Genomic DNA, 27,973 nt, shown 5'->3' with positions numbered 1-27,973 from the left:
TTGGTGTTTTATTATCGAAAATTCCCACGTTCCTAACTGTTGGTCAGGGGCAGAATCAGAGGTTAGATATAAATGCATTAAATGTTTTTGTGTGTTATCTTTCACAGCAATGTTCTGGCTTCCTTTGTAGACCTGACAACTCCAGTTGGGCATGTTTCTGAAGGTTTCGTCGCATGATTTGTTGCCCATCCAGTCAAACACCTTTAACTCCAATATTTATCTAGGAAATAAACCATGCACAACAAAAAGAAGCATATTGTATTGCCCATAGAAGAGGCCAGGTTTGTGTATAATTCCTTAAAGAATCCAGCGTGAAGAGTTGATAACTGAGACAAGGAGAACATGCTATCTCATTTGTAACTTTTGTCCCTCCAGGTGACCCCTCCCGCTGCCACCAATGCACCTGCGCAAATAGAGCCTAGTCCGGTGCTAGAGATGTTTTTGCGCATGCGGTGAGTGGCTCTTGCGCATGCGCGACTAAGTCGGCCACCTGCGATTCCCGCGCGTGCGTGGTTGGGTCGGAGGGGCGGACGCGCGCGTGCGCCAAACGGGCTGCCCGACTGGCGGGCCGCCTAGTCACATTCCTTTTCCCTCATCTTTGACTGAATAAGAGATAAATAATAGAGAGGAGAAAAGCAAGCGGAGGAGGAATCGCTCGGTAGGTCGATGAGGGACAGTCATTGGATGTAATTAGGAGGCCGGTTAATCGAGTCGTTATTTTACCCCTGGGCTCGGGCTGAGGCCTGGTCTGGTGGGAAGACAAAGCCCCGCCCACTCTGGCCAAAGCCCCGCCCACTGGCGTTCTTGGCCCCGGAGGCTGTTGTGATGTCAATGTGTCTGCCCCCTTTGGTGACATCATTATCGTGGTCTTCGTGACGCTGCACGTTCTGGCCTTTTGCAGGCGTCGTGACGTAAGTCCCCATTGTGACGTCGGCCATCCCGGAAGGAAAGGGCATTCCCCTCCCTCTCTCTCCCCACTCCCCCACAGCTTTTGTCCCGCCTGATCTTGAGCCTGAGTGACAGGAGGGCCCAGCGGCATCTTCCCAACTCCACCATGGGTTAGTCTCTACTCTTATGTATGCATGCTCTCCGTTTCTCAGTAATCACTTTTCTCCGCATGCTTTCTCTTTGAGCATTTGCCAACTGCGATAGAGGCCAATTCGGTTGCAGATTCAATTTGTAGCTTGAATTCCTTGATCTTGGCAAAATGCTCTTGCATTGGGGGTGGTGATGATGATTGAAGTGTTTTTTCTCTCTTCGTCAATGACGGAGGCTCAGGAGGAAGTACTGCTTTTGCATGCCTTGCGGCTTATGTTTGTTGGCTAACCTAGATAAAACGTGCATCGTGCAGTAACTTGCTGCGCCGAAGATAGACTCTGAGGCACCCGAGCGTCTTCTACCACTTGTTCCACTTCTGTGCTCCGTTAGATCATAAAGAAAGGAACAAAAGGCCATTGATCCTGCTCTGCCGTTCAATAAGGTCACGGTTGATCTTGACTGTGGCTTTAATTCCATTTTTCTTCTGCACCCCACCCCCGCCGCACAAGCCTTGACTCCGTTGTCGATGAAGAATCTATACAAATGTATCACAAAGTACGACCAAGGCTTTTTTGACAATAACTTCCAAATCCCTGATCTCTATTCCTAGAAACACACAGGCAGCTGACATGGTGCCCTGACGTGTAAGATCCCTACACCACTTGGGTCTCATGGATTGTAGTGTAACCTGAAGTCAGCCCTGAACCACAAGCCCAGGATACTAGGACTGGTTGTTGGATTGCGGCCTTGTGATGCTTGTGTCTCGAGAATGAATTTGTGAAAACTTTGCTTACAACTGTAGTGTACCTATCTGTACAAGCAGGGCAAGTGAAACAAAAGATTTAAATGTACCTTACGTTTAAAATTTTCGAGTCCAAAATCACCTTTTAGTAACTCTGATAAGATCCCATGTTTATATACCAGTTACCTGGTCCAAGTGGCTTACCTACAAGCTCACTTTATAAACAGTGGACTTAAGAGCATCAGTCCAAGAAGAGGCTGTTTAGCCTCGAGCCTGATTCACCATTCAATGCAATAATTGCTGATCTGTGTACTGCCACTATCTTAAACCCATGAACCTTATCTTTGGTAAACAGAAATTATCAATCTTGGACCTAAAATTAACAATTGATCTTGCAGCAGTTGCCATTTGCAGAAGAGAATTACTAATTTTGCTATTTTGTATTTGTAGAAGCACTTTCTAATTTCACTGCTGAAATGTTTGGATCTAATTTTTAAACGATGCCCCCCCCCCCCCCCCCCCAAACCAGTCCTAGACTCCCCAGCCAGTGAAGACTCTATTCATCTTATCTCTTCCTCGTAACTGAAAATTTGGAATTCGGGAACTAGCTTTCGATATTAAGGCCCCTGGCTTGTATCGAGATTCTGTAAAGGTCCAAGTTTAATTTTCTTTGCAATTCAGGTATGCATCTGTTCAACCTCAAAAGCTGGAGCTTCACTAGTTTAACTTCTGGTTTGCATGTCTACGGTTCCTGGCTTTCCATAGGAATCTTTTTCTGCTGACAAACCGTGTGTTATCTGCCTGAATTAAGTTACCTTAAACCCTTGCAGCATCTGTGAAGAAAAAACAATAACTGTGTTTCTGGTCTGTGATCTTTCATCAAATAACCTTTCATTGTTTTTCTCTCCACATTTGCTGTCTGACCTTTTGAGTATTTCCAGTATTTTCTGTTCTTGTACTTCAGATTGCCAGCATTTGCAATGTTTTGCTTTTGCATGCTACCATTGGCAAACATTCTCCAATGCCCTACTTCTAAACTGGCGCAGTGGTTAGCTCTGCTGCTTCACGGGGCCAGGGACTTGGGTTCGATTCCTGGCTTGGATCACAGTGTACAGAGGCTGCACGTTCTCCCCATGTCTGGGCGTGGGTTTCCTCCAGGTGCTTCCCACAGTCCAAAAGACATGCTGTTTAGGTGTATTGGCCATGTTGAATTCTCCCTCAGTGTACCCAAACAGTTGCCAAATTTGGAGATTTGCATAATAACTTCATTGCAATGTTTATGTAAGTCTACTTGTGACACTAATAAATAAACTTTAAAACTTTAACTTCTTAACTCTTTGGCAGTTCACATTGGTAGCTCCATTCAATACAAGGTTTCCTTCCCTACTCACATAATTACTGTGCTGACATCCAAGGGACATTACTTCCTAATATTCATTAACTTTGTGTGTGGAATCATCCCACAACTTAGCAAATTGTATTTTCAGTTGCTAAAATGGGCAAAATTGGAAAGTGGTTTGTATTGTCCTTTGTGCTACAGGACTATGAGGCTAAATCAGATAAGGAGGCTTAGCTGCCTTTCCGTTTGTAACTTTTTACTCATCCATTGTTCCTGGATTGTGGAATAATGACAGCTGTATGCTATCGAAATCAGGGCTGTAGAGTTCATAAACATCTGTGATACCTAGCCAGGGATTAATATACTATGGGTGGCACAGTGGTTATCACTGCCTCACAGCGCAGGGGCCCAGGCTTGATTCTTGGCTTGGGTGACTGTCTGTGTGGAATCATAGAACCGTACAGTGCGGAAAGAGGCCCTTCGGCCCACTGAGTCTGCACCAACCACAATCCAACCCAGGCCCTACCCCATATCCCTGCACATTTACCCACTAATCCCTCTAACCTACGCATCCCAGGACACTAAGGGGCAATTTTTAGCATGGCCAATCAACCTAACCTGCACATCTTTGGACTGGAGTTTGCATATTCTCCCCAAGTCTGCGTGGGTTTCCTCAGGGTGCTCCAGTTTCCTCCCACAATCTGAAAGTTGGTTAGGTGCATTGATCCAAACAGGCGCTGGAATGTGGTGACTAGGGGCATTTCACAGTAACTTCATTGCAGTGTTAATGTAAGCCTTACCTGTAATACTAATAAATGAACTTTATTTAAATGAGGAAGTGTTGCTAAGCATTAAATCAGGTCAGTCATCAAAGTGAGCACCAACCAAATCCACCTCTTATCTTTGCCAATAAAGCCTGGTCACAAATGCAGAAGTTTGTGATGCTCCAGCCATTCTTGATTGTTCTGGAGGCCCCTAAATATGAATCTTCAGCACAGTTGAATGTAAACTTAGTAAGTTCATCTTTGGTCCTGTTGAGGGTGGCACAAGCATATGTGAAAAGGAAAAGCTATCGCGGTCCCTTTGGTTTCTGATGCCTAAAATAAGGGACCCCCCAATGCCCTGAGCAATAGCTATTCCTCGACCAATTTCACTGACATCAGTTGGGTCCAGATGACCTTTTGTCAAAGGGACCCTTTGACAAAGGATCATCTGGACTCAAAATCAGCTCTTTTTTTTCCCCTTAAGATGCCGCCAAACCTGCTGAGATTTTCCGGCATTTTCTCTTTTGGTTTCAGATTCCAGCATCCACAGTAATTTGCTTTTATTCTCTGACATCAACTGCCTGATTTTGATCTCTTGGCTGTTTATGGGAACTTGTGGCACTCAAATTAGTGACCACATTTTGTCTATTGTTACAGTACTTACACTAATAAGCTATAAATTGTTTGCAGATGTTCTGCGCTCATGAGATGCACTATATAAATGCACATCTTTCACTACTTTGTTGATTGCATCCAAGCTGCAAGTGAGTTGAAGGAACCGCATGTGTTACCTGCTGCAGTTCTGTAGTTACCTTTTAAACTTGCATCTGCAGATATTCAAGCTTGGTTTGCTGAGATATCAGAATGATGCAGAGCTAGTATAGTGATTGAGCTCGATAAGATTGACCTAATGAGGTATATCATTGCCAGAGATATCTGGCTGCATGGCTAACAGTAGTGAAAGAGTTATTGCCATGTAAACATACCAGTTGCATTTCAAATTCTATTATCAGCCCCAAAAAAAAACAAAATACCTGTGCTGAAGTTCCATGCACTGCTCTTACAACCGGACTGTTTTGTTGTTCCAGTCTCAAATCTTTGAAAACAAATATTTAATTACAGAGTTAAACATTCTTCTGTCAGAGTATCAGGACAATGCAGATGATTTTCTGCCACGGCTTAAATTTTCTGCATGACCCTCAGGTTGATCTTGTGAGGGACAAGGCTTCAATGTGGTTGTTTCCACATTTTTCCCTCCCTATCGATCAATCTAGAATATCCATTTCTGGTCATTAATTAACACTTTGTTGTTTTCTATAGAGTTTGGATGTTCAACAGAAATGACAACAAACCCTCCAGCGCCAGGTAAGATGTTACGCTTCCTTTCTGTTGGTACAAGCGTCTGTAGTTTTGCAAACATTGGTACATAAGGAATAGGAGCAGGAATAGATCATGCAGTCTATCAAACCCCCGCGCTACCATTCAGTACGATTGTAGCTGATCCTGGGCTTCAACCCCACATGCCCGCCCATTCCCCATATCCCTTGATTCCCTCGGTCAGAGGGACTGAGACACAACTCAATCTTAAACACATATTGACGATGGAGCATCCACAAGCCTTTTGGGGTAGGCAATTCCAAAGGTTTTCAACCCTTTAAGTGAAGAGATTTTTTTTCTCACCTCAGCCCTAAGTGTCCAGCTCTTATACTGAAACTTTGTTCTAGATTTCCCTGTCAGGGTTATCAATTTCTCCTTGCCTGTCCTATCAAGCCTTTCCATAATCTTGTATGTTTCAATGAGATCATCTCTCATTTGCAGGGAATATAAAAGCTAGTTACTGAGCCTGTCTGCATAGGCCTAACCTTTCATTGCAGGAATCAATTTAGTGAAGCTTCAGTGTACTGTCTCCAGTGGAAGTATACCTTTCTTGGATATGGAGACAAAAGTTGCACATGATATCCCAAGTGTGGCCTCACTAATACCCTGCACAATTGTAGTATGGCTTCTTTCTTTGTGTATTCCAATTCCCATTCAATAAAGGCAACCATGCCATTTGTATTTCATCATCAGTTTACATTTCCTTCATGACTACAGTAACGCTTAAAAAAACTTCATTGTTTGTAAAAAAAAAACAGACATCCAGCATCATATGATATAGGAATTCAAGTCTCTTCTTTCTCTTCATAAATGAGGAGATTGAATGGCACTGCATGGGATAAAAATAGATTAAGAGGAAGTGCTGAAAAGGTTGACAGTGCTTAAATTGGATAAGTTACCTGGCTCAGATAGGATGCATCCTAGGTTGCTGAGGGAAGTAAAAGTAGAAGTTGTGGAAAAACTGGCAACAATTTCCCAGGCCTCCTTAGAGACAGGACTGGTATCAGAGGACTGAAGAACTTGTAAATGTTCAAAAATGACAGACAAGCTACACCTGGCAACTACAGAGCAATCAGTGTAATGTCGGTGGTGGGGCTACTTTTAGAAACAAGTAACAGTCACTTGGAGAGCAAACGTGGATTTGTTGAGAACAAATCACGTTTGACTAACCTGAGTGTTTTTGATGAGATTACATGGCGTGTGAATGAGGGCACTGCAGTTGGATTGCACATGTGAACTTTCCAGAGGTGTTTGATGAAGTGTCACATATTATCATGTTAACAAAATTGAGGCCTGTGTGTTAAAAGGGGCAGTCACAGCCTTTAAGAATGGAAATCTGAGTTTGATGATTGACTGAAGAACAGCATTCTTCAGGATTCGGTGCAAGGATCACTGCGGTTTTTTGTATAGATTAATGGCTTGGGACATCGGGTATTAGGTGTGATTTTTAAAATTTCCAGATAACGAGTGTAATAAACAAATGGTAAAAACTCCAAGAGTACACAGACAGAAGTGGAATTGGCACAAACATGGCCAATGTTACTTCTTTCCGGAGTACACAGGTGACTAATTTAAGTGCATGACCCCTTTAATTTTTTTGTGAATCCAGCTTGTGTGCAGTCTGAATTGAGTGTCCTCTGCAGTGTAGCCATGCAGCTTCAGGGAACATTCCTGCATTGCATTTCAATTGCCATAGGCTAAATGTGAGTTGATACATTGTGGGTATGAATAATGATGTGATAAAGTACAAATGGTGTAATTTTCAGAGGGTGCAAGAACAGGGTCTTCACGATGTTCATGCACTAACCTTTGATGGTGCAGAACAGGTTGGCAAAGCAGTTCAGAAATCAGATGGGATCTTGGGCTTTATAAGTAGAGGCATAGAATGCAAAAGCCAGGAGGTAATATTGCACCTATATGAAGCAGAGTTTGGCTGTAGCTGGTGTGCTATACACAATTCTGGGCACCACAGGAAAGACGTGAAAGCTTTGGAGAGAATACAGATGAGATTTACTAGAATGACTAGGGATGAGGGATTACAGTTTTGGGAATAGATCTGGTTGCTCTCCTTAAAGTAAACAAAACTAAAAGTAGAATTGATAGAGGGGCTTAAAACATAGAGTTTAAATAATGAGACACTTTCCAGGGTTGATAATCAAAGGATACAGATTGAAGGTGATTGGCAAAAGAAGAAAGAGCTAGGGAGTGAATCCATCTGGATTGCTTTTTAAAAGAGCTGGCCTGGACTAAGTGGGTCCAATGGCCTTGTGTGCTATGCTAGGATTCTTCTTTTTCACATAACACCTTTAAAAGTCGCAAGTCACTTCATGAGGTGTAGCAATTTAAGTAAAAGGACATTGAATCAAAGGGGAACCTATTTGTTTTAATTTTCCTCCTCTCCCTCTTCCCTGTTTTGTTTCTTCTACACTTGTTCCTGTGCATGCTTTGAGTTTGTGTCTGCATGTAACAGACTTTTTAATGGAACGGATGCTGAAGAATAGTCGTGGCATCAGTATTTGCCAGTTTTGCTTTTTGCCGGAATATGGTTGGGGAGAGCAGTTTTATGCAGTAGTCGTGTGTAATGAGAGTATCAAATAACCAATTAGGGGAAAGTAAAGAGACTGAGCCAGTGCCTAAGAAGAAAATGAGCTGTCTTACTATACAAGACGAAGACACAATCATTTTAGAGTAAAGAGATTACACATCATGTCAGTGAAACATCTTGGCGTTCAGACGTTCTCTATAAATCTAAAGCTTTATTAGGTAATCTTGTGTAACAAATCTCCTGTTTTGAAATCTAGCTCAGACTGATAGTATATACAAATTACAGGATTTCTGGCAGCATTTTAGATTTCTGCTCGTGCTTGTAGTTGGAGCAGGCTGCGAAACAGCCATCAGGAAATATAAGCATTATCGGTAGTTAGCACTTTGGGGAGCCAAGAGCATGCAAAGCACTGTATAAACATACAGTCTTTCTTTCTACCCTTTTATTTGACCAGAAACTAGAGGATGTATTTTCACGCAACAAGATCTATTTTGTGATGTACTGCAGAGGAATGTGTGTAATCTGTGTATAGTTTTTAAATAGTGTACTTTTATCATGGTGTTATCAGAATTTCCAGTAGGTGGTGATGTTCTTGTCTCGCAATTAGTAGAAAATCTCTGAAGATGTATTTAGGCTAAGCTTCAGTACAGTATTCACATTTTTGGTCGGTTTTGAAAGGTTATATTTGTCTTGGTCAGTTAAAGGAATCTATGAGCAATGGAGAAGCAGTCGTGTATAAAAAGCCCATTTTGTTGGTGTTTGTGGTGGAGAAACAAAATAAACTTTATTAGAAGAGTTATGTACCACAGCACTATATTTGTGGCTACATCAATATTATGATATATTGGATCATTATAATGGATAACATTAAACTTCACAGGGGAAAGCAGTGACAGATGACTGAAATACAGCCACACGGGCTAACATTTAAACCTGTCCTCATCATGGAACTTTCAGTATATGCAAAGAGTTTAGGCTGAACTTACTTTAGGGAAGGCGAAGTTAGTCTAATTATGTTCAATTTAACATTTAAAAGAATGCTTTCGGGAAATCTGAAACCAAATTACTTTTGTTTTCAAAACTTTTATAGCTGCATCACACCTATTATTGAAAACTAGCCCTTATTATAGTTATTACCAAATAAACACTTTTTTGATAGTACCCTATGTGTTAGACTGAGCATACTCCACTGTTTTATTTCCTTAGAACCACTTCTGAGCTTTTTATAGTTCTGTCACTTTCTTCAGCATTATCACTGCTAATGGTCACAGCTTGTTGTTCGAAACTGCCATGACCAACCTTTGCCACCTTATGATGACAGTGTCCCTTTAACAATTATTCCGAGCTGCTGTTTTCATTTCCTAATTGATGTGGCAATAATTTGGCAATATTAATTAACAAATTGCAAAAGCGTAATGAATTTCCAAGCAAGAGCTAATTGATTTCATCAGTATCATTAACCCTCAACCCCTCTACCACTCAAAAGGAAACAAAATGTAGCTACACATTTTTAAAACACGTTTAAAAGGTCTTTTCCCCCTCTCCTCACTGTACCACACACCTTACACGCGGGAAGAATTTACTTGCTTTGGTTTTGATCCCCTACCAAAGAGGTATGGTCATGAGCTGGTTGAGGGTCTCTTACCTCCTGAATGTCCTTTGTGTGATGTACCTGACCTTCAGTCACAGTGTTACTGCACAGAAGGAGGCTATTTGGCCCATCATGACTGCACCAACTCTCCAAATGAGCAGTTGACCTAGGCCCACTCCTCCACTTTCTCTGTAATCCTGTACATTCTTCCTTTTTTGCATAATTTAATTTCCAGTTTAAAGACTTGATTGAACCCGCCTCCACCACCCTCTCAGGCAACTCATTCCAAATAGTAAACCTTTTGATAGTGAGTGGTTTTCCTCGTGTTCCCATTACTTCCTTTCTCAATTACGTTAAATCTGTGCCCTCTTGTTTTTGATCCTTCCACCAATAGGAAGTTTCTCTCTATCTACTTTATCCAGACCCCTCATGATTTTGAATGCAATACACTCCGTCAAAACTAGGTTGTACCAGATTTTAGATTTTGCTGTGTTTCAGATCAGGCTCTTAGGGCAGTGGGCAGTTCAGGCCAGTCTGAGTTGGGTGGGGATCAGAGGTCACTTAGAGGGTAGCAATAGACTGCAAATTGTGACGTAGGTGAAAAATCCAGCACTTTGTAACACCTAACTGAATTGTCCAGGTAAGCTGATTTTAATAAAACAAAAAAATGCATGGCATCTAAAACTGTCACGTTTTACAGCACATCTGCCGGTTTTGGGAATGTGCACCTGTTCCTCTGTCAGATTCAAAGAAAACATTCTTTATTGTATCAATATAATTGAACTTGGAAGGAGGTAATCTGATCCATGGGCTTGATTAGAAATTGGCCATCGAAACAGTGATGATTATGAAGCAACTTCTCACCATTTCCTGACGGTGCTTTACATTTCTTTTTTGACCTTTTTAGAGATTCCTGTAACAGGTTTACGATGAATCCCTTTGCTTGATTTTTGAAATGTAATTTGTAGAGGCTACTTACGTGACACTAACTGCACATTCTGTGCATTGAGAAAGAGGCATAAAGAATCTCTTGTTTAAAGTGTCCCTCCAAATCCAACTCGGGGGAGGATCACATAGAATTTGTGGACGCAACACGGGCAAAGTGGTCATGTAATCTGCATGTGGCCTCCACAGTGTAGAGAAGATTACATTATGAGCTATACATATACTAGATTGGAGAGAGGATTAAAATGGTTGACCACCCCCCGACTGCTGGGTGTGAGGAGGTAAATAAACAGCCGTTTTATCTTTGCACAAGAAGGTGAGATGGAATTTGAGGTGGTGCAAAACTGATCCACGAGGAATTTCCCCATCTGGAAGAGACATTGGGAGATGAGTGGCCCCAGCCAAGGGCTCTGTTGACAACAATTAATCCTTGGATGAGAGGATAAGGGGCCCGTCAGACATGTGAGAAAGGGAATGATCCAAGAAAATACCATAGTGAAAGGTTTGGAATTTTTACAGCAAATTAGTGGGTGGAAAGCATAAATACAGATGGTTCTGGAAGTCATTTCACTTCCGATGGATGTTTGTGACAACTTCATTCTGACCTCCTTTCAAGTTCAGTTACATAGATAGAGTAAAGAATGTTTTCTTTGGCTCTGAAGATAGAAATGAGTCAGAGGAGGGACGGTGCAGTGAAATGTAACTAATTGGATCTTTATAAAGGGGAAGAACAGGTCAAAATTGGAAGAATAGTTAATGATTTTCTGAATAATAAGTGAGCAGACTGTCATGCTGACACAGTTGTGTGGCTGAGAAAGAGGACAGCATAGGGTGAGGTGTGGTTGTGGTTGGTGGGACCCTTAATGATGATTTTCCTATGATGGACGAGTGGTTAAGAGAATTCATTCAAGGTGAGAACTGGTTCTGCCAGGTAGTGAAGGCTGGAGCTGGATTGGAAATTATTGAAAGTTTATTAGTCACAAGTGAGCTTGCATTAACACAGTTACTGAGAAAATCCCCTAGTCGCCACATTCCAGCCAGCGTCAGTTCAGGTACACTGAGGGAGAATTTAGCATGGCCAGTGCACCTATCTAGTCGTTTAGATTGGGGGAGGAAACTGGAGAAGCCAGAGGAAATCCATGCAGACATGGGGAGAACATGCAAGCTCCAAACACGGGATGACCCAAGCCAGGAATCACAATTGAGCCACTGTTTAAGTAAGAGCCTTTCTGTCACAGGCCTAAGCAATACAGAGGCTGCATTGCCCACAGTGAAAACTGGGGGCCAGAGAATCTGAAATTGGAAAAGTGGCACAGGGCATCAGAAGAACTATAGATGTGAGTGAATGAAGAATTAACTTGATAAGGAAAGAAAGAATAGAGTTAGGGTGAAAAGGAATTCGTTTGGGCTCATTGCCCTCGAGGAGAAATCCTAAGCTAGTTGGCAGTCAGCCTTAGCCAGGCAGAGGCCCCCATCTGTGATGTAACTTTTTGCATGGTTGCTTGTTCTGTCAAACATTTCTAGAAATATTGGTATAGCCTGGAAGCCCTTGCTTAATACCCTGTTGTGCAATACACCTGAAAACCTGTGTGAATTTGAGACTGACTTCTCAGATACAGACTTGTAGTGAAAAGCATTGTTAGAGATATTTAAATGATTAGAGACGTGTGAGTATGTCTAATTATTTCCTTGTAGTTTTTTGTAATTTTTTAAAACATTTTACTTTGTGTTATGTTACGATTTGATTAAAAGAAAACGATTGCATTAAATTAACACGCTTCTTAGACATCTTAAAGCACTAGTGAGAAACATAGAGATGCCCATTAAAAGGGTAGACTCTGATAGGGAATTCAGGAGAATCTTCTTAACCTAGAGATTGGTGAGAATGTGGAAATGGCTGCCGTGTGGAATGGTTGAGGGAATGGCCTAGGTGTTTGTGTCTGTTCCATCATTTTCCCATTAATTGGTAGATTTTGCTGATTCTTTGTGTTTGATTTGTTTTTGTATGTTTCTGCTAGTACCTCCCCACACTCCTCATGTTGGACCTCAGCACTTCCCAACTATTAGGCAAAAATTATTACTCTTTCTTTGAAAACAATAAAGAAATAACGTTGCAAGAAATTTACAAATATGAATGTCTGACACATGACGTAATCTGGCAAACAACTTGCTGGTAGATACAAACTGTTCCCGTAAACTTCTATACGCGCACATGCACATGCATGTTGTTGCCTTTGTGGTACAGGGATATTGGGCAGGAAGGTGCTGGATGGCTATCCTGCCACGCTGTAGCACCAGCAGTTATTGTGACCATTGGTTCAAATGTATTTACATTTTACCTATTTAGTATTCTGAAACCATTCAACGCATCAAGCAAAAAGGTGTCCTTTCCCCTTGGCTTTGTTTCTGTTTTCCACTGGGAACAAAGGAACTTCATGTATGAAACTAGGCATTGTGGTTAAGTACGTGTCCCCATGCTCCCATTATTTTTTTTCATGCGATGTGCTTGCTAAAATATTAAGCTTTTTGAGAAACCTGCTTTTAAATTTTGAAAAAACTGTGACTCGAATACTAAATTAATTGGTATTTTGAAAGTGATAGCAATTTATTTTCTGACTGTGTCTCAGCCAGACAAATTTCTGCTCATCTATGAATGACAGTTTAGTTGTCCAGGGCAATCAGCATACTGTGTAAATTCAAATCAGATTGCCTAATGACAGCCAAGGGCAAATGCAGAAAACCAACATTGTGGAAGGGCTGAAGTGTAGAATTAATTATGCAGTGAGAAGAGTGAATCTGTGCAATATACAGCTTTCTATTTCTATAATTTGGATGTAAATTTCTTCATCACATTTAGAACCATAAAATCCCTCCAGTACGCAAAGAGGCCATCCAGCCCATCGAGTCTGCACCAACTCTCGAAAGAGCATCCCGCCCAGGCCGTCTTCTCTGCCCTATTCCCATAGCCCTATGCATTTACTATGGCTAATCCACCTAACCTACACGTCTTTTAGACACGAAGAGGCAATTTAGCACTGTCAATCTATCTAACCTGCTCATCTTTGGAGGAAACCAGAGCACCCGGAGGAAACCCAGGCAGACATGGGGAGAAGGTGCAAACTCTACACAGGCAATCACTTGAGGCCGGAATTGAACCTGGGTCCCTGGTGCTGTGAAAGACTGCAGTGTGCCATCCACCATATTTCTGGAAGCTACTTTAACCTGCCGCTGCATCTAGACACCAGCACACGCAGATATAAGAAGGACTTTTTCCTTCTGTCCAGTTGAATAGTCATTAATTGCATTTCAAAATCTTGTGCAAGATTCTTAAGGATACATTAAAATAGACTGTGGTGGCACAATATGAAAATTTGGAGCTAGTTAACAAAATAATATTGACATCAGAAGGATGTAGAAAGATTATGCAGATGTGTTAAATTTTATTTGAAATCTCTGAGGTGATACTCTTTTGGTGCGTATGAATTAGGTGACAACATATACTAAATAATCATACTTATTAAAAGGGCTGGATGCTTTCAGAGCTGGCACAGACAAAATGGCAAATTTTGCCTCTGTGTTCTAACAATGTATGATTATAAATTGATTGCTTGCCTTTATACTGTTAGCAATGTTTGAAGGTCAAGTGTAGTAGTTTTTAGGCTACTGTAGAAATATTTGCCTTTTACCATCACAGTTGTGCATTTTGACTTGTTAAATAAGGGCTGCCCTTGTATCTGCTTTGGCAGAGGCTGAATGATGAGGAAAGCCAGTTAATTTGCTAAATTTGCATACACTTACATTACTGGAGTCTTTTCAGTACGATTGATATTTCTATGTTATTAGTTAAACAAGAATATGCATTTATATAGCACCTTTCTAGTTCAACAAATCATCCCAAGGCAGTTCACAGAAGAGATATAAAGTGAAACTTGACACAGAAGCACAAGGCATTATAAGGGAGGATAACTAAAAGCTTGGTCAAAGAGGTGAGTCTTAAGCAGGAGCAGGCGGCGAGGTTTAAGAACATAAGAAGATAAGAACATAAGAAATAGGAGCAGGAGTAGGCCATCTAGCCCTTCGAGCCTGCCCCGCCATTCAATAAGATCATGGCTGATCTGTCGTGGCTCAGTTCCACCTTCCCGCCCTCTCCCCATAACCCTTAATCCCCTCTCTTATCAAAAACCCATCAACCCGTGTCTTAAAAATATTTAGCGAGGCAGCCTCCACCACTTCAACGGGCAGAGAATTCCAGAGATTCACCACCCTTTGAGTGAAGAAGTTCCTCCTCAACTCCGTTCTAAACCGCCCCCCCGCGCCCCCCCCCCCCCTTATCTTGAGGCTGTGCCCCCTAGTCCTACTGTCTTTTTTGAGCGGGAAGAGTCTCTCCACCTCTATCCTATCCATCCCATTCATCATCTTATATGTCTCAATGAGATCTCCCCTCATTCTTCTAATTCCAGAGCTTAGGATCTATCAACTGAAGTTGCAGCCAATTGGGGAGCAATTGAAATTGGGACACTCAAAAGGTCATACTTGGATAAACATAGATATCTCTGAGCAAGATATCTTGGGGTGATCACCACACCTCAGACAAGGGGCGAGGTTGAGAAGGTGGGCCTTATGAATAACCTCAGTTGTTGAATTGAACCTTTGCTGTTGGCATCGCTCTGCATCACAAATCAGCTGTCCAACTAACTGAGTTAACCGACTCCCCACAGTGCTGAGGGAGTGCTGCATCGTCAGCGCTGCCTGATGAGTCATTAAGCCACGGTCCTGTTTTCCTTCTCAGGTTGACAAAAATGATCATTATTTTGAATAAGAGTTATCTTGGTGTTCTGAACAATATTTATTCCGCAATCGATATCACAAAACAGATTATGTGGTCGTTATTATGTTGCCGGTTGTGAGAGCTTGTTGTAGACAAATTAGATGCTGTGTTTCCTACACTGCAGCAGTGGTGACGCATTGATTGTGAAGTGTTTTCTCACATTCCGAGGGCATGATAAACTCATAGTTTATCATTACAATTTCAGTAAAACTCTCTGGTACTGAACTCTGTTGATGAAATCTTTACTTGGACCATAGAATGGTTACAGTACATAGAGGCCAGTCAACCCATTGGTTCTGTGCTAGCTATCTACTGGATAACTTAGCTGGCCCCATTCACACCTCCCCCACCCCTGATATCTTAACCTGCCTCCACCACAGTTTAAGGCAATGCATTCCAGAACCTAATTCCTCACAAAAAGATGCGCATTGTGTAACTGTTTTTTGGTCACACTTTTCTGATACATGTTACACTGCAAATCGATTTTTAAAATTCAGTAATTAATTTTACACTTTGCCATTCTGAATCGGTAGAAAGGAAATATCCTGGCTGGGTATGAAAGACAGTCTTTTGTAACTAGATAGAATTATGATTTTTAAATAGATACCCAAATGCAGTTACTTACAAAAGTACTGTTACTTTCTTGTGTTCCCCTTATTGTAATAAGTGGCATGTTACGATTGCAGCAAATGGAGATGGGTGCATTCAACAGTTAACTTTTTAAATGCCTTCTCATCCTAGTCACATTGTGCATTGATCATTAACTGTTAGAAATGGGACCTCTTCCTCTTTCCCCAGCCCAATGATCAGTGTTCAATCTTGGTCAGACACCAAACAGAACTCCTCAAAGGGAAAGTGGGAGGGCAACTAGAAATGAGTAATGCTGTGTGTGTAAATGTTGTTGAGCAGTTGTGGTGAGGTTAATGAAAGCTCCAAGTTATAAAAAAATTCAAATCTGCTACTTGCTCCCTTAGCATCCCTTTTTTCATTTTCCTTTTCTTAAAGCTAACTTCCTTTGGTCAAGCTTTTGGTCACACTGCTGTTATCTCCTTGAGTTTTGTATCCATTTATTTAAACCATAAGACATAGGAGCAGAATTAGGCCACTCAGCCCATCAAGTCTACCCTGCTATTCAATCTGCTGGGTTTTTTTTCTCTCATGCCCATTCTCCTGCCTTTTCCCCATGACCCCGATTCTCTTGATTAATCAAGAACCTATCTGTCTTTGTCTTAAAAACACTCAATGACCTGGCCTCTACAGCCTTTTGCGGTAGAGTTCCACAGAGTCACCATTCTCCAACTGAAGAAATTCCTCCTCATCTCTATTTGATAACTTTGAAATGCCTTGAGATGTTTTTTCACTTTGATGCCGCTTTGTAATTATTTCATAAGAACATAAGAACATAAGAAATAGGAGCAGGAGTAGGCCATCTAGCCCTTCGAGCCTGCCCCGCCATTCAATAAGATCATGGCTGATCTGTCGTGGCTCAGTTCCACATTCCCGCCCTCTCCCCATAACCCTTAATCCCCTCTCTTATCAAAAACCCATCAACCCGCGTCTTAAAAATATTTAGCGAGGCAGCCTCCACCACTTCAACGGGCAGAGAATTCCAGAGATTCACCACCCTTTGAGTGAAGAAGTTCCTCCTCAACTCCGTTCTAAACCGCCTCCCCTTTATCTTGAGGCTGTGCCCCCTAGTCCTACTGTCTTTTTTGAGCAGGAAGAGTCTCTCCACCTCTATCCTATCCATCCCATTCATCATCTTATACGTCTCAATGAGATCTCCCCTCATTCTTCTAAACTCTAGCGAGTACAAGCCTAGTTTATTCAGCCTCTCCTCATAGCTCAATCCCCTCAACTCCGGTATCAGCCTAGTAAACCTCCTCTGCACTCCCTCCAGGGCCAAAATATCCTTGCGCAGGTGCGGCGCCCAAAACTGCACACAGTACTCCAGCTGCGGCCTCACCAATGCCCTATACACCTTGCACCTTGGATATCTGTGGGCTTATTCAGTGGGGCTTCAAGTCTGGGACATGAGCAGGAGATCACTTGGATATTAGAAATCCAAACAGAGTTCGATCAACGTAATCACGTAATCTTATTACAGTACATTCATCGTTTTAGATATCACAAGCATATTCAGTAGAGGCAACAGTTTTTTTTTCTGTTCCATTCTTTGCTAAGGTTTTTTGAGTCCAATAATGTACATTGTGTTTTAAGCAAACTTCTAAGTTGCAGAATCCTAGCTCTGCTCTAGATTCAGAAGGGCAAAATGACCTTGAAACAAACACCGGACCGTACGTAGTCTGCAGTTTATCTCTCACCATTGAAACTTTATCATCCATGTGACAAACACTGCTGGAGGATAGAAAATCTTCCACAGTTACTACACAAAGTAGCTATTTCTTTGATATTCGTTGTGGTTGTCCCATTTAGCCCTTGTGTTGGGCCATGAGCGCTCCGGTACATTATTCTGATTACAGTGCATATAGCATTTGCCAATGTGTAAGACACAACAGTCATGGTAGTAAATGGTGTGTTTTTTGTTTCTAAGGTCTTGGTACAATTAATATTCATAAAACAGATGGATTTTAAAATGTTTTTAATACACATTATTAATATTCCTCTTCATTAAGGATAAAGCAGCTGAAGTTTGAGTCATCTTTTAATTTCATTACACACTTGATGGTTTGCTACAACCTTTGTTGGAAACTAAAAACAGAACTTCCTATTTTTGCTAAATAAAATCAGAAGCTAGAGGGTATCATTTAGATGTGGAAAGATAATTCTAAATCTGCAAATTAGAGTTTCAACAGCGTTTAGATTTTAGAATCACTGTTATGCTGTGCCAGAACCCAGACATAACTTAGATTTACAAACAATGCTTCAGTATTTCACCACCTAAGAAGCGCTTTTGGGTGTCATAAAATCCTTTATGTTTGTGCATTTTTAAAAATATATTTAGACACATGTTGGTACTGTATTAACATTGGTACTGTATTAATTAATTAGTATTGCTCATACAATCATTCATCGAAGATCTAAAAATTCTTATAAATTGAAGATTCAAGCTGACAGACCATACCTATTAACTTTCTTTTTGATTTATTATTGTCAGATAGATATATTGAGATACAGTGAAAAGGTGTTTGGGATCCTTAATTATGCTGGTTGCTTTTCCGAGGAACGGGAAGTGTAGACACAGTCAATGGATGGGAGGCTGGTTGCATGATGAATTGGGCTACGTTCATGACCCTTTGTAGTTTCTTGCGGACTTGGGTAGAGCAGGAGCCATACCAAGCTGTGATACAACCAGAAAGAATGCTTTCAATGGTGCATCTGTAAATGTTGGTGACTGTCCTTAGCCTCCTGAGAAAGTAGAGGTGTTCTTTGGCTTTCTTAACTATAGGATCTTCTATAATGATCTACTTATACTGACCTGGTGACTGATCCTGTGCCCTTAGGGCTGCTACATTTGTTGCTCAACTGACTTAGTGACAGGTACACCCGAAACCCAACTGTCATGCAATAAATAAACTGGACTTAACTAAAATAGTTACCTAAATAAAAAGTGTAAGTATTAACAAGATTGGATTATTCTATTCCTGACATCAGTTTATGAATAAACATTCAGAAACAAAAACCTGTGAAGTAATAATGATTACTACTTAAGCCATACCCTAGATAGACACAAAACACTGATTATATTGTTTATTGTGCGAGAAGTTCAGTAGTTTGGTCAAATACGACAGGTTTGCACCAGAACTCCAGTATTAGTTTAAACAAGGGTCTCAACATGTATTTGCTTGTGACCGTGTTTTGCACGGCAACTTCTTCCCAGGCTGCCCTGATAATCTGTGGAAGTGAAGTGAGGAATAATGACTGCAGAGGGACTGGCCTTCAACGCTATTTATCAGCCAGGGCATTGAGTTTAAAAATTGGCAAGTCATATTGCAGCTTTATAGAACCATAGTTAGGCCACACTTGGAATATAGTGTTCAATTCTGGTCACACACTACCAGAATAATGTGGAGGCTTTGGGGAGGGGGGAAGGTACAGAAAAGATTTACCAGAATGTTGCCTAGTATGGAGAGCATTAGCTATAAGGAGAAGTTGGAGAAACTTGATTTGTTCTCACTGGAATGACAGAGGTTGAGGGACGACCTGATAGAAGTCTACAAGATTGAAAAGCATGGACAGAGTGGATGATCAGAAGCTTTTTCCCAGGGTGGATAAGTCAATAATGAGGGGACATAGGTTTAAGGTGCAAGAGGCAAGGTTTAAAGGAGATGGATGCATCAGGGTTTTTTACACAAGGTGATGGGTGCCTGGAACTCGCTGCCGGGAAGACAGTAGAGGCAGAGACGAAGTAGTGACTTCTAAAGGCATCTTGACAAATACACGAATAGGATGGGAATAGACAGCTATGGTCCCCGGAAGGGTAGGGGGTTATAGTTAAGTCGGACAGCATGGTCGGTGCAGGCTTGGAGGACTGAAGGGCTGGTTCTGTGCTGTAATTTTTTTTGTTCTTTGTGATAGACACTTCGATTAGCTGGTATCCATTGATTTCTTGGACAGTTCCAGTTAAGGATTGCATGCATGGAGGTGGGGAAAGAAGAAAATATTTTAAATACTCTGCCCCCATCTCCAGTTGGTTAAGATTGGTGGGTAAGCATGCTACATAAATAAGACAGGTTGTATGCTCAATCCAGGAACTGTGCTGGAATGGATGATTTTGAGCAGGATGGTTATTAAAGTGTGGCCAGCAACCTCTGCACCACAGCTAGGGAAAGGACAATTCACTCAGGATTTCATTTCTTGATTGCCATCCATCAGTCTCAGTTGGAAGTGTTCATCTGTAGATTTTGAGTGATGATGGAATTTGTCTCCATTGTGATGACCTGATCAAATAACCTGCTGATATTCACCTTATGGCCTTACACATCAAAAATGGCCATTTGCTCGTGATACTGGAGGATAACTGGCAGTTCTGCATTTTATTTTTTGTAATGTACAGTGATGTCATTTTATTTTAAGAATAACGAAAATCGGGAACAGAGAAACCCTTTTAAAAGGTTTGTGCATTTCATTCTCATCCATAAGCAATGAAGGTCAGTCCTGCTAATTCTTTTTCCTAAGTGAATAACTTGACCGCAATTACAATGTTTTTGGTGAATTTGGACTCTGCTTTTGTATGCTTTCTTGAAAAATCAAGGAGGGGTGGGTAACTGTGAGCAATGCATTTGTTTAATTTGCCCCCACCCCCCCAGCACTCTGCTTCTGCTGTTTAGAATGCAGGTGATCCTGGCTTCACACCTCATTTTTAATTGTGCTTTTTGCTGCTTTCGGCCTGCTCTTTCTACAATCAGTGATGTGGAGATGCTGGCGTCGGACTGGGGTAAACACAGTAAGAAATCTCTCAACGCCAGGCTAAAGTCCAACAGGTTTATTTGGTAGCAAAAGCCACTAGCTTTCGGAGCGCTTGCTGCCCCTTCGTCAGGTGAGTGGGAGTTCTATTCACAAACAGGGCATATAAAGATACAAACTCAATGCAAGCGCTCCAAAAGCTAGTGGCTTTTGCTACCAAATAAACCTGTTGGACTTCAACCTGGCATTGTGAGACTTCTCACTATGTACACTCACTGAACCAGGGTTGGTCCACTGGTAAATGTAATGATAGATGAGCCGGGCCATGAGGTTACAGATTGTGGTGGCGTGTAATTTGGTTGGTGCTGATGGCCCCAGAGCATCTCATGAACCTCCAGCCTTAAGCTGCTGAATTTATCCCAATGAGCACAGCTATGTTGCCCCCACACATGATGGTGCAGAGATGGCTTCTCATCTCCAGTATCCTATCCAATTTATTGTGTTTCTTCATGCTTTGCACACTTAAATTTCAATTTGTTTTTAAGACATTCAGAACAAAAACCGTGCTGCTATCCTGGCAGAACTCAAACAGGAGAAGAAAAAGTTGATAATGCAGAACCAGTCATCAATGAACAACCCTGGAGCCAGGTATAGTATACCCAGATCTCTCTTGCAAGACCTTTTGCATGACTGCACATGGTAGTGGAAAATAAATAGTATATTTCAAAGTGAACCGGAGGCTGGCTGGCTGAGAAATGATAGCTAGCACACTTAGCAACTCTTTTTTGGTAATAATCTCAAGAATGCTCACATTATTTCAGAAATGTTCAACTTCTCCATCTCCAGTTATATAGTAAACACGGTACAAGGTTTGAAAAGATACAGGAAAATCTCAGCAGGTCTGACAGCATCTGTGGAGAGAGAACAGAGCCGACATTTTGAGTCTGAATGAGCCTTCATCAGAGCTCCTCCAGACTCGAATCAGAGCACCTGGAGGAAACCCATGCAGACATGGGGAGAATGTGCAGACATGGAGAGAATGCACACAGTGACCCAAGCTGGGAATCAAACCCAGTGCTAACCACTGTGTCACCCACAACACACCAGTTAAATGAAAACTTTTGTATCTCCATCAGGATGACAATATTAGCTTCAGGTTCTTAACCATAAATGGAAATAGAGCAGATTTTGTTGGCCAATACTTTCTGCAGTTTATTAAAATGAGAGGTAGTCTCATAAAATAAAATTCTTTTGATTTGATTTAGTGTTGTCACATGTATTAACATACGGTGAAAAGTATTGTTTCTTGCATGCTATACAGACAAAACATACCGTTCATAGGAAACAAGAGAGTGCAGAATGTACTATTACAGTCATAGCTAGGGTGTAGAAAAAGATCAACTTACTGCAAGATAAGTCCATTCAGATATCTGACAACAGCAGAGAAGAAGCTGTTCTTGAGTTGGTTGGTACGTGACCTCAGACTTTTGTATTTTTTTCCTGGTGGAAGAGAGAATGTCCGGGGTGCATGGGGTCTTAATTATGCAGGCCCGCTTTGCCGAGGCAGCGGGAAGTGTAGACAGAGCCAGTCGATGGGAGGCTGGTTTGTATGATGGGTTGGGCTACATTCACAACCTTTTGTAGTTCCTTTGCAATCTTGGGCAGAGCAGGAGCCATACCAAGCTGTGATACAACCACAGGTTGTAAGGAGCTTGGAAAGGTAAATGCTGGAAAGATGTTTTGCTGGCTGGGGAATCTAGAACAAGGGTTCAGCCTTTGACTAAAGGGATCTTGTGAGGCAGCAGTGCTAACCACTGTGCCACCCATCTTGCAACATTGAGAATTATGAAAATAACACCACCAATTAAAAAATTAAAGAAAAGTATTTAGATCTTGGGTGCAGAGTAATGAATAATGTCTTCACTCAGAAGGTTATAACTTTTTGGAATTTTCCATCCGAGTTGTGGGTGCTCAGTTGTTACACTTATTCCAGTCAGAGATCAATAGATTTATTTTGCATACTGAAGAAATTGGGAATGGGTATGGAAAGTGGATTTGAAGTAGATGATTGGTGATGATATTATCAGATGGAGGTAGAGGAACAACCTAGTGAGACATCCATCCTACTCCACCTGTTTCTTATGTCCCTATGAAGGCTACAATTGGTAGGCTTTTTGATTCAGTGTTTAACATAGAACAATTATGTATAAACTGTGTAAAGGCACACTTGGACAACTGAAAGGATTGGGTGAGTAACCTTTTTTTTGCATTGCTTCCTCACAGTATTCCTTTATCAAGACCTGCTTTTGCTAAAGATTTTCGGGACCATGCTGAGCAACAGCACATAGCAGCACAACAGAAAGCAGCCTTGCAGGTATTCTAAACATCAGTGCTTACGATTTGGGAATGATATTCTCTCATCAGACATTAAATTGACATTTTGTTCCATTGTGAGTTTACCTAGTACACTCATGCCTTTGAATTTATCTAGCACTTGCATGCCACTGTACTACCTCCCTCTATTAAGCTCAAGTATAGATGTGGTTACGTTGCATGTGAGTTGCAAAGTTTGCATTTTAAATGGTATGGAACTTTGATTTCGTAAGACAAAAATTTTATACACAAGAAAACTTAGATTGAACGTGTGTGTTGACATTTCAGAGATTTTTTTTGAAGTTATTTAAAAGCTATTCACACAGTTTAGAGATGACACATTTACAGTCACAAAATATTTTGGTAGTTTTGCCTGGGGAAAGTGGAGAAATCATAAGACTAGAGATGGGAACAGAAGAGATATTCAAAGATTGGCTACACCCAGGCTTTTATTGGTAGCTGGCTTTTAACTTTTACATGTGCAGAGATAACATTTTGTTTTTAGCTTGTAAGGAAGGCGGATTTTATTTTATTTATTAGTGTCACAAGTAGGCTTACGTTCACACTGCAATGAAATTACTGTGAAAACCCCCTGGTTGCCACACCCCGGGCCCTGTTCAGGTACATTGGGGGAGAATTTAGCATGCCAATGCACCTAACCGGGCAGCATGGTGGTGCAGTGGTTAGCACTGCTGCTTCACAGCACCAGTGACCCAAGTTCAGTTCCTGGCTTGGGTCACTATCTGTGTGGAGTCTGCACGTTCTCTCTGTGTGGCTGCGTGGGTTTTCTCTGGGTGCTCCGGTTTCCTCCCACAGTCCGAAAGATGTGCTGGTTAGGTGGATTGGCCATGCTAAATTCTCCCTCAGTGCACCCGAACAGGCACCGGAGTGTGGCAACTGGGGGATTTTCACAGTGACTTCATTGCTGTGTTAATGTAAACCTAGTTGTGACACTGATAAATAAACTAAACTAACCAGCATGTCTTTCAGACTGTAGGAAGAAACCAGAGCACCCAGAGGAAACCCACGCAGACACGGGAAGCGTGCAGACTCTGCATAGATAATGACCCAAGCCAGATGTGTCACCATGTCGCCCATCTTGCAACATTGGGAATTATGAAAATAACACCATTAATTAAAGAATGGAAAATATATTAATCAAAGTGTGGTTAGAGTAACTGACCTGCTGATTGCGAGTGTCAGGACAATGTTTCTTCATCAGACTATCTTAGTACCATAGAGGTTTACAGCATGGAAACAGGCCCTTCAGCTCAACTTGTCCATGCTGTCCTTTTTTAAAACCCCTAAGCTAATCCCAATTGCCCGCATTTGGCCCATATCCCTCTATGCCTATCATACCCATGTAACTATCTAAATGCTTTTTAAAAGACAAAATTGTACACGCCTCTACTACTGACTCTGGCAGCTCCTGACACTCGCAGTCAGCAGGTCAGTTACTCTAACTACATGGTTCATCACTGTGGTGCACAATCCAATTACACATGGGCAGCCTGAATATAATGAAAGCCATGCTACCACACAAAACATCATAGAGCAGACTAGTGAGCTGCTTAAACAATGCTTATTGGTATTCTTGTGCAAAGTTTAAAATGTTACTGTGCCTGTCCTACATCAGAAACATGTTTGCATTGCTATGAATGCAATTTGCAGGACTACAATGTAATTATCACAGACTGATACAACAACATTCCTAAGAATACACATAATGCCAATAATCTATCCGTTCCTTGCTGTGGCACCCACGTCAAGAGGTATGCCTTCCTGTCAGGGACGTGGTGTGTAATATATTAGAGCATCGGTGTGCTTGCATTAATACGTGGGGCTGCACATTTTCCTGTCTGCCCCACTGTTGCCAGTGAGTGACATTACATAAGAAGGGAGGATAATTGCCCTAAGGCCAGCTTTCTGTGATTTCAGATCAGATTAGTCTCAACTGGTAGATGATACAGAAAACAGCACTTACTGCATTCACAAAGATTCTGAACAGAACTATACCGAAGCAGTCATTAGCCTAGATTCCTCGCTTTTGAAAGTAGCAGTCAAACCTGTTCTTATTTGAATGGAATATTTAAAACCAATTAAACTGTAACTCATGTAATGAGCTAACTTTTCTACATTTAAGAAATGATTACCAGGTGGTCTGCTTTTTATTGTTTCTTCATGGGTTGCTACAATGCAGACGAGCCTGCTTTTAACCCTTGTTTGTTTTTCATTTGTTCTCTGCTGAATTGCTAAAGACATTTTAAAAACTATGGAGTGAGACTGAAACTTAGATTGTGGTCAGTTGATCTGCATTTCCATGCATTGCTCTGATTATTGATGTTCATTTGAGACCCCGTTTGTTAGTTTTCACGTGAGAACGCGAGGCTGTAAAAAAAAAGCATCTCTTCCACGTTACTTTGAAGCAACTTGATCATCTCCTTTGCTAGTACAGAGCAGCTTCTGAGTTTGCCCACAGAGCAACAGTCACTACTCTTGTACTAGTTAATTGTGTAAAGTATTTGGTGACATTTCAGAAAGGTGCATCTATATTTTTTAAAAGCTGTTGCAGGTATCAATTCATTAGCTTATACATTTACCTGAATTAGGGCCTGTGTATTTCAGTTTGGATTGATCATATTTTCTCTGTTGGAGACATTCAAAATCTTGGTGATGCATTGCTGTTTCAATACCTGTGCTGATAATGTTCTCCTTAGCTTACTTTTTGTAAATAACCCTTTGGTTTTCTTTCACACCGAGCGCGCGTTAGTTTTCTTGGGAACAAATTGAGCCCTGTACTTACTTTTATATTTCATTTGGATTAACTGGTGTTTTATCACTTGTTCTTTGTTTCTCAGCATGCTCACACGCATTCATCAGGATATTTCATTACTCAGGACTCTGCGTTTGGAAATCTTATCCTTCCTGTGCTGCCACGTTTGGATCCGGAATAACCATCCAAACAGACGGGGACCTTGTCTAAACAGGACTTCATTTTTCACAGCTGAAAGAACCTCAGGAAAGGGAAGAGAGCGCTCACCGGTCTGTTCATCAACTATTACCACTAGTGGGCAGTGACCTTTCATCTTTTTTGTGTATGGCTATTTCATACCAGAGGAAACAAAATCTCTGATTTGTGTTTAAAAAATTTCATTACTGTCATGTGATTTTTTTTTGTGACTGGCCCTAGTTTAGAGTTAAATTCACCAACGCCAAAAGAGAAGCCAAAGTGTTGTGTAGCAATTTAACAGCAACTGGCCGTAGTTTGGATATCTGCAGGACTTTGATGAACAGCAAGCCGTGATTATGCAATCTTTGTCATGAGAAAGACAATATTTTGCTTTCTGCTGTTTGTGGTTGCATCGTTACATAAAAGGCCTCAACTTTACATGCTGCTAATTGGACTTGACAAGCATCTGCAATCTACATTCAGAGATGTACAGTTATGAGGGGAAATTTACAAAGACTGTTTCCTTAAAATCTCGTTGTATATAAATGTTTTCTCTTTAATAATTCATTCGTGGGTGAAGTGATATATTTGACTTTTAGGGCGGCTGTTTAACCTTCTGCTCGATGCCGCACAAAATTGTTGTGATTTTGTGAGTAACCTGCTAAAGATGAAATGAGATCGTTTTTAACTGCTTGCAAAGGAAGGGGGTTTTTTTCTGAGCTGTATTTTGTGAAACATTTAACAGTATTCAACCACGTCTTGCTCTGGCATAATAATGTTTTTCAACTGAGCTAAAAATAACTATAAGTAGCAATGCTCAGTCATTTAAAGTGCTGCAGCAGACCGCATTTGGAACAAGTTTAGTGATTCAAGTTATTACAAACAGGAAATACTGGGTCGTGCAGCATCTGTAGAGAAAGAAACAGTGAACACTTTCAGGTTGGTTACCTTTCCTCTGGATAAAGCACAAGATGTTGCAGATGTATAGAGGCAGGGGAAGTTGCAGATGGAAGGGTAAAAACCACTTCTGATTTTGAAAAAAAGTCCATTGATCTGAAATGTTAACTCAGTTTCGCTCTCCACAAGATACCTAAAGACCTGATGAGTATCTCCTGCATTGTCTATTTTTATTTAGATTTCCAGCATCTGCAGCATTTTCTTCTGTATGAGTTACTCCAGAGACTGTTCCTCCAATTACTTCTCAGTTCACTTCTTCACACAATGGTGGAGCGGTAGCTTGCTGAGGAATATTAAATTCTGTGTTCACATCAGAAATGCATTGAACACGAGATCAGTGATCTCATCCCTTGTTACTCTGACTATCTAGAGCTTTGCAGTTGTAGAGGGTTGGGATCAGATCTGGCTATCACCAGCCATTATTTTCACTACTGCTCACCAATCAAAATGTCTTGCTTCAGGTGTGGACTTGAGCAAGGCTGAAACTTGGCAAGGCTGTGGTTCTTCCTGCTAAAGTTCAGCATCAAAGCTTAATTCTTTCTTACGGCCCCAGAGGGTAAATGGCACTGTGTAATTGTAATTCAGGAAGGAGTTGAGGGAAGGGTGAACATGTTCAGATAAAATCAATTTAAAGCTTTATTTTAAAGTTTATTTATTGGTGTCACAAGTAAACTTACATTAACACTGCAATGAAGTTACTTTGAAAATCCCCTAGTCGCCTCACTCCGGCATCTGTTCAAGTACACTGAGGGAGAATTTAGCATGGCCAATGCACCCTAATCAGCATGTCTTTCCGACTGTGGGAGGAAACCAGAGCAGACACGGGGAGAACATGACTCACAAACAGTGATCCAAGGCTTGGATCCAGGAATCAAACCTGGGTCCCTGGTGCTGAGAGGCAGCGGTACTAACCACTGTGCCACCAGCCCAGAACACTCAAATGTGCATCTCCAAGCTGTTGTAAAAGTTATGTTTATAGATACCAATTTACTTATTCTTTTTCCAGTGCTGTAAGTTCTTTGTAGCAGCAAATTCTTTCATCTGTGTGTCTTTTAAATTGCATTTGTGCCACATTCATGATTTTAGAGTCAGTGTTACCTAATATTTGCAGCAGAAGAAACAAGCCATTAAAACCAATTTGTCTCGAACTGTTTGTG

General features: G+C 41.3%; 1 protein-coding gene across 7 annotated transcripts; it reads left to right on the top strand.

The window, feature by feature from the left end:
* The first annotated feature begins 534 nt into the window (after positions 1–534).
* Positions 535–27,964, top strand: inip (ints3 and nabp interacting protein). 7 transcript variants are annotated; one of them, XM_080188439.1, is made up of 6 exons: positions 535–658; positions 5,204–5,248; positions 20,207–20,280; positions 21,082–21,184; positions 22,820–22,910; positions 25,768–27,964. In XM_080188439.1, the coding sequence occupies exons 2-6, from the start codon at positions 5,211–5,213 to the stop codon at positions 25,861–25,863; spliced, it is 402 nt and encodes a 133-aa protein (XP_080044565.1). In that variant the 5' UTR covers positions 535–658; positions 5,204–5,210; the 3' UTR covers positions 25,864–27,964. The 7 variants fall into 7 exon arrangements, with proteins under 7 accessions (XP_080044565.1, XP_080044569.1, XP_080044566.1 ...); XM_080188440.1 differs by lacking the exon at positions 535–658 and adding an exon at positions 667–911; XM_080188441.1 differs by lacking the exon at positions 535–658 and adding an exon at positions 918–1,058 and having other exon boundaries at positions 20,207–20,244.
* The last annotated feature ends 9 nt before the right edge of the window (positions 27,965–27,973 follow it).

This window comes from Carcharhinus amblyrhynchos, chromosome 5 (genome assembly GCF_965287045.1).
Source record: "Carcharhinus amblyrhynchos chromosome 5, sCarAmb.v2.hapA, whole genome shotgun sequence".
NCBI classification, from domain to species: domain Eukaryota; kingdom Metazoa; phylum Chordata; class Chondrichthyes; order Carcharhiniformes; family Carcharhinidae; genus Carcharhinus; species Carcharhinus amblyrhynchos.
The sequence above is the reverse complement of the archived record's forward strand: the minus strand, read 5'-3'. Positions and strand labels throughout refer to the sequence as shown.